The 10,266-nt window shown below is 43.5% G+C and overlaps 1 protein-coding gene across 1 annotated transcript; it reads left to right on the top strand.

Moving 5' to 3' along the window:
- The first annotated feature begins 4,612 nt into the window (after window positions 1-4,612).
- Window positions 4,613-8,605, top strand: GATAD1 (GATA zinc finger domain containing 1). The gene is made up of 5 exons (XM_076331521.1): window positions 4,613-4,868; window positions 5,028-5,153; window positions 5,788-5,847; window positions 7,374-7,557; window positions 8,310-8,605. The coding sequence occupies exons 1-5, from the start codon at window positions 4,677-4,679 to the stop codon at window positions 8,498-8,500; spliced, it is 753 nt and encodes a 250-aa protein (XP_076187636.1). The 5' UTR covers window positions 4,613-4,676; the 3' UTR covers window positions 8,501-8,605.
- The last annotated feature ends 1,661 nt before the right edge of the window (window positions 8,606-10,266 follow it).

Genomic DNA, 10,266 nt, shown 5'->3' with positions numbered 1-10,266 from the left:
AAGTCACAAGTGAGGTTGCGCCCAAGGAGCATCGTATTGCATCAGCATCGTGAAGGCTAAAAATCAAGTCTAAAGTATTTTTAGTGGCATGCAGTTTAGCTGGGACCACTAGTTCAAATTCTGCTCAAAGACTTATGTTAAAACAGCTCGAAGCGTTAGATCCTTAAGAACTGTCTCAAATTAAGCAGAAACAGTAACCTGTAAAGATAACCTGTTAGGCAGAAAGCCTGTACTACAGAATCCCTATTTGCAAGAAGATAAACAGCGAAAAACTGTCAACTGTTACAAGAATAAGTCCTGAGAGCCTGAAATGACAAAGCACAAGTGCAGAAATACTAACTTTTGTTAAAAGGTGTATTTTTGCTGTTCATGTATCACAGAAGCATTTTAGAGTACAAATCAAGTAGTTCGAGAGACAGCTTTAACATGCTTTAAAAGAACGAAGTACTTGTGCTCATGATACGTTATCTCTGCCATTGCTTGCCCTAGCCATGTACCATGGGGCCAAAAACCAAAGACCTCACAAAATCTGGGGGTAGTTCTTGGCTCTACCACACACTTAAATGAGTAATTAAGACTCAGAAGTTGCAAAGATAGATGCATGCTACTTATGCAAGTGATAATTGTGCAATACATTCAAGAATCATTTTTGGCTATGGGAATTCAGAGAATAAAACCTGCTTTTCTCACAAGAGACCTAGTAAGTACAGAACCTTAGTACAGGACCATGTGGAAATGCAAAGTGCACCAGTCAGTCAGATTCCTACCAAATTACACCTATTTACAACGCAAATATTTCTGGAGAAGCACTCCAGGTGCATCCTCTGCAGCTGACTGTGGAACAGTGACACACAGAAAATTAGAATAAAAGATTCTTCAGATGTGAGCCAGCAGACTATAGGATAGCAGTAGGAAGCTAAGAGGAAGCAATGCAGTTGAATCCACTGCAGAACAATTCAACTACTTAAGCAGGAGATGCACAGAGTCTGTGTGGATGTGCATCACTTCCAATAAATAACCAACACCCTCCCCTAAAGCTCCCAAGAAGAAATGATTCTGCACCAACAGCCAGCGTGTCACTAACCTTCACACTCCCGCTCCCCAGGTGGAGCCAACGTTTTGTTTTCTCCACTTCTCTGTCCTGTCTGTTTACATTTGAAGTCCCTCAGAGCAGAGATGTGTTCTGATGACTCCAAAGAGCTTAGCCAAGAGTGTCCCTTTCTTTTACTGAGGCAAAAATAAAGTGGAAATACGCATTAATTGGAAGAAAATAATCTACTCCCCAGCTTTAGCTGAGCTTGCACCATGCAAAATCCCTCAGCTAAATCGGGCATTTCCAATTCCAATCAGGCTACAGGCTAATAGTTGCCTTTCAACCCCCTTCAGCTTCAAAGGGAGTTGTCGTGGTTTAACCTCAGTCGGCAACTGAGCACCATGCAGCTGCTTGCTCACTCCCCCCCCACCCCCCACCCCCGGTGGGATGGGGGAGAGAATTGGAAGAGTAGAAGTGAGAAAAACTCGTGGGTTGAGATAAAAACAGTTTAATAATGGAAATAAAATAATAATAGCAATAATAATGATGATGATGATGTAATAATAATAATAATAATAATACACAAAGCAAGTGGTGCACAATGCAATTGCTCACCACCTGCCGACCGATGCCCAGCCAGTCCCCGAGCAGCGGCCCCCCCGGCCAGCTTTCCCCAGTTTATGTACTGAGCATGACGCCACATGGTATGGAATGTCCCTTTGGCCAGTTTGGCTGTGCCCCCTCCCAGCTTCTTGTGCACCTCCAGCCTTCTCAGTCGGTAGAGCATGGGAAGCTGAGAAGTCCTTGGCTAGTGTAAGCATTACCTGGCAACAACTAAAACATCGGTGTGTTATCAACATTGTTCTCACCCTAAATCCCAAACACAGCACTGTACCAGCTACTAGGAAGGAAATTAACTCTATCCCTGCCAAAACCAGGACAGGAGTCTACTTCTATTAAGGAGAATCAGGGAACTGTAAAGGATGCTCAAAATTTAGGATCAACGTTGTCAAACTTGGGATCCCCTAGAGAGGGGTACTTTTAAGAAGTCCTGAGCCCCCGTCCCCTGCTACCCATAACTACTGGGTATTCAGCAACTCTCAAATCAGAATATTTCAGCTATTGCCTACATAAAGAGTTAAGTATCAAGTAACAAAAAAAGTTAACCCATGCTAATTTTATTGGGCGTAACTAAACTAAAAGACATGCTGTTTTCAATTTTTGGCAACATATCCTAACCACTGCTCTTTCTGTTACCTTTCAGGCTAGGTAGGGAGTGATCACACAGCACTAACAGCAATCCCTGCCTCTCTGTCACGGTAACTCTAATGGTCTTTCACAAGGCCAACGGAATAATCATACTAAGTGCACTGTAATACCAAGGTGTCAATTATCGACGTTCCATGGAAATGACAGTCATTAATGAAGCCGCACTTTGTCAAGAAATACTGAATTAAAACTCTTTTCTGCCAACATTACATAAATATGGCTGGCTAAAACCCACTGAATTAGCTCAAATTAGGTTTCATACAGCTTGAGGATTTTTTTCATTCAAGTTATTTAAAAGCAGAAGAAAAAATCACAGTGGATAAGTTATCAGAACAATATACAGTAGCATTAGAATTAGAATATACAGATATATGTAAAATAGATGCATCCTACATTTGTGGCAGAAGAGGAAAAGACTCTGCAGCATTGTTTTGGAAAGACGAAAAGGGAAGAAGCTGGGAGTCGGGAAGATGGTAAAAAGGCTACAGTAAAACTGGAGTTGAAAAAACCCAAATATACATGTTATCCATTAACACTGTATCTTATCAAATTCACAGAATAGAAACCTTCACAAAGTATTAGGCACTTACCTGCACAGAAATGGACACCATCACTCATTTCCACCCCATTTCTATGCAGACCAGTGATGCTATGCCAACGTGACAGCACTGAGGGGGCCCCAGCAGTAGAGAACTTCTGAGGGCGGTTAGGAAGGAACGCAGACAGAAGCTGCAAGAAAAGTAGTGGGAAGAGTTTAAAGGTCTCTGCAAGGTCACTGATCTGCCAGATAATCACATAAAACTACAGAGGGATGGATTAAAGAAGCAGAGAAAAAAAATAACAACCCAAGAACTATGAACAGTTTGAAAGATGAAGGTAAAATAGGATTTAAATCAAAACGCAGAAATAAATTTGGCACCTGAGACAAGAAAGTCAAAGCTGGTGTGAAAGAAAGGAGTGCAAGAGGTTAAGTGTAGCTGCCCATCAGTCAGTATCAACCCAGGCAAGCCACAGGGACAGTAACAACTGGGAACTGTGCCCTCCAGCCACGGCACGCTGCATGCGAGTGGAGCATCTGTAAACAGATCCCTGCAAATTATGTCTATTAATTTTGCAATTGTTACCATAATACCATTGAATGAAATAGCCTCTATTTTACATAAAATAACAATTTGATTTTAGCAGGATCATTTTCCTCTATGTAAAAAATCTTATTAAAGAAGAAAATTATTTGTTCTTTGCGTTCACTGAGAACAAGACAAAAAGAAATCAACTTAATTTGCACCAAAGGTTTAAATAAAACCTAAGGATGAAGGATGATGGCGACACATGGAAACTAAGAGGCTGTAAATCTTTGTGTGTGAGCGGGCATTTCTTTCTCGGTATCAGACTAGAGAAACATCTATAAGGGATGGCTTGAGGCCATGTAAGTTGCATCAGGGTGAGGAACCACTGCGAGATCCATGGTTCCCGCATTTAGCTGGCAAAACTTCACAAAGACATGCGTTCATTCCCTAGCCTTTTAAATTATTCAATACATGACTGAGGGTTCATGCAAAAGGGGCTGTTGGCTTAATGAAGACTAAAGCTGGTGTATGTTGAGGGCAAGATTCACAGTCACTATTCTCCTGAATCAAAACGACTACCATCTCTTGTGCTCTGATTTTCTGGTGAGCAGGAAGGATGACAGCTGTACATCTTTGGATGATGGAGTCCAGCATCCCCCTGCAAATGGGAATGGAGCAGGTACAGGAGGCAGCTTCTGTGCTTTGCTACACCCATCGGGTCTCCCCCTTGACTGCCACTGGCTTTCGCCAGGATGGCAAGGACACTGCTCTCTCTGTCACGGTTTTTGCTGAGGCAAGAGATGTGCCCTGCTTGGAACAGGGACTCCTTCTCTTTGGGGTCCGAGAGCCAACACTCACTGTCTGCCACTTCTGAGGGAAACAGCCTTTACGCTGCCAGGACACGGGCCCATGGAGCTCCGCTCTGGCTCTAAAACCTCCCTGGCAAGCCGAGGCCCCAACCCCGCCGGCAGGGCCGGGCCGGGCCAGGCCGCAGCCGTCCGCCTCTGCCGGGGCCCAAGCGCGGCGGGCCCGGCCGCCGGCGGGAGGCGGTGCCCCGCGGGCCTCGGCACGGCGGGCGCTGAGGTGAGGCGAGGCGAGGAGAGGCGGTCCGCGGCCGCCCCCCGGCGGCGGGCGGCCCCGCAGCCAGCAGAGGGCAGGGCCGGCCGCCCCGCTCCTCCCGGCGCGCCTCGCCTCGCCGCAGCGACATCCGCCGCCGGCGGGAAGGGGCCGGCGCCGGGGCCGGTGTTGGCGCCGCGGTCCACCCCGTCTCGCTGCCAGGGGCCGCGGGCCCTGCCGCCGGCCGCAGGATGCCGCTGGGGCTGAAGCCCACCTGCAGCGTGTGCCGCAGCACGTCCTCCTCCATGTGGAAGAAGGGCGGACAGGGCGAGATCCTGTGTAACAACTGCACGGCCCGCTCCGCGCCGCCCGGGCCCGCCGCCTTCGCCACCACCTCGGCCGCCGCCCAGCACAGCAACGGCGGAGGCGGCGGCGGGAAGCAGGTGAGCCCGGCGGCGCCGAGCCCCCAGCTCCGCGCCCGGCCCCGCCGCCTCGCCCAGACCGGGTCTCGACGGGGCGGGCAGGGATGGGCTTGCCGTACCCCTCCCGTCCGGGGCAGCGTCCTTCCGTGTATTTATTCGGCGATTCCCCCCCTCCCCTAGAGTAAGCAGGAGATCCACCGGCGGTCTGCGCGGCTGAGGAACACCAAGTACAAGTCAGCGCCCGCCGCGGAGAAGAAGGTTTCCACGAAGGGCAAGGGGAGGAGGCACATCTTTAAGTTAAAAAACGTAAGGTGGTGTGTGGCTTTTTGCGGCTGGGATGGGAAGTGGCGGGCTGCAGGGCCCCGGCGGGCTCGGGCTGCCCTGTGCCGGGGCGGGGCAGACCTGGAGCCCTGTCTCGTCCCCTGAAGAAACGCCTCCCCTCGGCGGGCCCACGGGCCGCGGCCGGCCCGGCCCCCGCCGGGCTCACCTTGCCGGCGCGTTGGACCCCAGCGCGGAGTTTTGCAGCTCCTGTCGCAAAATCAGACTGAAAGCTGGGTAGGAAGTGGTTGTAATCAATGTCGGAGTCGGTCTGTTCCTCAGTAGTATGGGCACGGCTGCCTGCGTGATTCACCGGTCCGCACAGCAGCCCGTCCTTCATTTCTTGAGGGAAGGAGTTTTGTGTAAATAGAAACCAGTCATGTGAATTTAATACTTACCTTTCCACTTAAAATCCTGAGAATGAAAATGTTAACTTACTGTTTTCAATTTAAAGTACAAATGTTTGAAATGTTTGTACCCGGTTTCTGGTGTTTAGTAATTTTCTAAGAAGATAATGTATCAGTATGTTGTCTAAAAGGAAAAAAAAAACAACCTGGAATTATATTACATGGTTGGTTTGTTTTAATGCTTTTGATTTTCCATTTCTGTGTTCTTTTCTTAGCCCATCAAGGCTCCTGAGTCTGTATCCACTATAATTACGGCAGAATCAATCTTTTATAAGGTATGGTTTATGCAAGTTTGTTTGCAAAAAAGGTCTTGCTGTTTCTATTTCCAATCTCAAAAATTACCGCAGACGGTGAAAGCACTAGGGATGTATTCACAGAAACTGTTCTTTCTTGCCTAGCACTTGGGCAGGATTTTGCTCTGCCTTATGACATTATGTCATTGCCATTAAGTCTTGCAAGATAGTTTACATAGTTGTCATTGTCCCATTTTTTTCTTCCAAGAAAAAGATGCATCTGGTTTCCTTAGTAATTATTGCAGTTGAGGTTTTTAAACTTTCAACTTTCACCTTGCAGAGGTCAAGCAAAAGTGACTATAGATGATTATTTAAATTTGTGTGGTTTCCTACCTTAGGCACAGAGAGTATTACTGCCTGTAGAGGGGATGGGTTGTGCTGCCCTAACATCTAAACTGGCTCCCGTTTCAGTGCTGGGTGCAAGCAGTCTCGAACACCTTGGGAACAAGATCTGTTGACTATTGCAATGAAAGCAGAAGCTAGCCTTCTCACATTCATGTGTGAGAGCATTTTTACCAGCATGCCAAGGTGTTAGTGTTTTCTAGTTTTGTTTAGTTTTAGTTCTGAAATTTGCTTTTGTTTCCCGGTAATACAAACAAACCATTTGAAATGTCTTTTCCCCCAAAGAAAAGGTCAGGATAGCCACTGGGAGACTGCACAGCCAGAGGAGAAGTGGTAGACTGAGCTTCTGTATGCTCTCTAGAGACCTTCGTGTCTTGCATCCCAGATGACTCTTTTTGCTGTTGACTAGTTCAGAAGAGAATTGATGTCTTTTCTTGCGTGTTTTTGGTTTTTTTTTTTCAGAAATTCCTAAGAATTATGTCAAAAGTTTTATTTAACCTGATCTCTTTATGCAAAATATTTCTATTTTGATACTTTGCTGTGTTGTTGAGAAGGGGATTGTTTGGGGGTTTTGAGGTCTTTTAAACCTGTTTTAAAAACAAAACCCTCCTGGATGATGCTTGGCAAACTCTCATACTGATAGTGCAGGCACTGCATTGTGCTGTGCGACGCTGTTATAACATGAAGTGAGTTGCCTTTGCTGCGCAGCCTCACACATTACAGAGCAACCTGGAAGGTGGCAGGAGGTGGATCTGTGGTTTGGGACTCCTTTGCATTCAGCTGAGTGAACTTCTTCATACACAGAAAGCTGCTTTCCCTGCACACACAGGGAAATTACTACAGTTACTTTTTCTAGAAGGTGGTGTTGCACTCTCCTACTTCTGACAGAATGAGACCATCTCCGCTCTGCAGAGAGGAGGCGCGTAGCCTCAGACTCCTAGACATGTGGTGATTGTGCACAAGCAGTGCTGATGACTGCTTAGGTGAGACAGTACTCTATCTTACACCACCGTTCTTTTGCGTGTGGCTGAATTAAGGCTGTCTTTCAAGATTGGGGTAATTTGGGATAATTTAAGATACTGATACTTAAGATATGAATCAGAATCACAGAGTGAAGCTTCTAAAATCAGATTGTTTGATGTAATTATCGTTTGTATGTCTTCTAGGGTGTATACTATCAAATTGGAGATGTTGTTTCAGTGGTTGATGAGCAGGATGGAAAAACATACTATGCTCAGATCCGTGGGTTTATTCAGGACCAATACTGTGAAAAGAGTGCTGCACTAACCTGGCTCATTCCTACGCAAGCCAGCCCCAAAGATTGTTTTGACCCAGCATCCTATATCATAGGTAATCTTTAAGACTTCGTTTTATACAACTACATATATGAGCCTAGACTGATGCAGAGTTGTATTTTTTTAAATGAACTTTTTAGTTTGTCAAGATAATTTATGCAATTTCCACATTTTAGACCCTAATCCTGTAAGCATCTCGTTTACTTCAATAACCTTTTGTTTTTATCTTATGTATATAATATGATTAGCACTACCGCAGTGAGTGCGATTATCTGAGTACTTGTGCTCATGGGCACAGTTATAGTCTTGCAACTTTAAAGATCAAATTATTATTCCATAGATAGAATCAAAGTTATTACAGTATAAATCTGATATACCAGTCCACGCTGTTTCTTTTAAAGTGACCTGAATTAGCTGATCTTCATCTTGGGTACTTAAAATACATAGCATGCAAGCGCTGGCATAGAGAGTGTTCTGCTACTGATCATAAAATTATTAATAATTCAGAAAAGTCCTTTTGACAGGCAGGCCACAAATAGTATCTATTTAAAATATATTAACTAAAATACTTCACTCAAATAACTGAATGCTTCAAAGGGGGCGTTGGGGGGGCAGAAATCAGCCCAGCAAAAATAAAGGTAGAGGTTTCTTGCCTAGTATTTGAGGCTACTTCGCCAGGAAAGTCATTGATTGAAAAGTCACATTCTCTAAGGGATGTTGGCTGTTGTTGCATATTTTTAAGTCCTGCATACTCCCAATTTTATGCCTTTAAATTTTGTCTTTGAAGATTGTTTATTTTTTTTCTAGGACCAGAAGAAGATCTCCCAAGGAAAATGGAATATTTAGAATTTGTTTGTCATGCACCTTCGGAATATTTCAAATCTCGATCATCTCCCTTCCCTACTGTTCCTACAAGACCAGAGAAGGGCTATATATGGACTCATGTGGGACCTACTCCTGCAATCTCCATTAAAGAAACTGTTACCAATAATTTATAATTTTTTAAAGGAATACTTTGGACAAGTTATTTTGGGTGTATTCTCAGGTCTGTGAACCCCATACAAGAAGTTTAAAAAAAACTATAAAATGTTCGTTTTACTTTATGGATTATGGTATTTATTTATTTTAAATTATATCAGATCTTAAAGTGGAAGTTTTCTTTCCATTTGATGCGTCATTTCTGTGCTCTGTTCTTCAGACATTATTGCTCATTTTGGGACAAAACCACAAGTTACGTGTCATCTTCGACTTTGGTGAGCAAATAATTGACTTCTGAAAGCTGCCTTTAGTGTTCTTATTTTCTAACTTATTTTCCAGAAAAGGAGTTAAAAGACGTACTCTTAATCATCCAGCTCTTTATATACTTGTTTAATTTAGTTAACTGTGACTGCAGTTTTTGTTTGCTTCATAAATAATTTAAGCCTACCTTCAAATAAACACTAAACTTGGTCAGTGATGCAGTTAACAGTTTTCTGTTACTCTGGACAGGAGTGATCTACTTAGGTTTTAGTCTGAAGAGAAATCTATCATCCGCAAAGCGGTACTCTATTTAACAGTCACCTTTTAAGGGAATTTTGTTCAACTGAATCTAAAATGTGGGCCTATGTATGTAGCTTCCTGCTAAGCTTTGCTTATATAAGGGTTAAACTTCTTGGAAAGCTGGATACAGATTTAAAAATTAATGTTACTTGGCTTTGCCATCCTGGCATCCTTATGGCAGAAATGTATCTTCATTTCCTGAGCAAGCCAACACTGACCTATGGTTTGAGTTTCACATTGTTACTATTTGGGTGTGTGTTAGCTTGGTCTCTTAAAATTTATTTTAAATTGTTTTTTAAGTCTTTGCAACTAATGATGGTAAGAAAAAAATCCTCAAGTAATTCAAATGAAAAAAATGTTAGCTAAGGGACATAAAGACCAATTTTATATATCGACAGTCTCAGTATACCAATGAAAATATTTAAATAGCAGAATGGGAAAAATGCCACATACTAAAATACCAATGTTAAAGTTTTCTGCGCTAAACTTTTTACAAGCCGGTCAACTCCAAACACTGAGATGTGCTTGTATGGCCTGAATTCCCTGGGGTTAGTGGTTCCTGCCGCCTATGAAGGATAAGAGCTGTAAGTGGCCTTAAATTTACATTTACAGATCTTTTCAGCTTTTTTTTTTTTTTTTTTTTTTTTTTGGACATATGTGACCAAGCACCCAGAAGCCCCAAATCAACGTTAGTATATTGTATGAAAGCCCATGAAAGTTGCACTAGGCTTATGTTTTTAACTTCATGAAAAACTTTGATTTAAGATGAAATATATTTTGAAAGTCTCAAGTATTGACAACTTTTAATACAGTGGGACCCGTGAGAGCAGGAACCAGATATATTTGTTTCAGTCTGCCACCTCAGTTCTGCCCTCTTCAAATAAAAGGAAGAATAGTCAACCTTAACGGAGTAGATGCTAAATTTAAGGGATACTGTCAATAGTTCAAAATGCTCAGAAATTAGCAGTATACTGCTAGAGTTAAATCTTAAGTAACTTCAGTTGCTACATACGTGAGATGTGTGCCCATGTTCAGTGTTGCAGTAATTAATCCCAAGGTGACCTCGCTCCTGACCTTCCTCTCCTTTCTCTCCTTCCACTTCCACTAGATTTCTTTTTTGCTGATTTATCTTTATTAAATTAGCAACCATAAGAAAGTAAAAATAACAACTCTTAAAAGATATTTACAGTAACCAACGTGACTCCTTCCACTCAAATGTTTTCCC

The sequence above is a fragment of the Aptenodytes patagonicus genome, chromosome 2 (genome assembly GCF_965638725.1).
Source record: "Aptenodytes patagonicus chromosome 2, bAptPat1.pri.cur, whole genome shotgun sequence".
Lineage (NCBI taxonomy): Eukaryota > Metazoa > Chordata > Aves > Sphenisciformes > Spheniscidae > Aptenodytes > Aptenodytes patagonicus.
The sequence above is the reverse complement of the archived record's forward strand: the minus strand, read 5'-3'. Positions and strand labels throughout refer to the sequence as shown.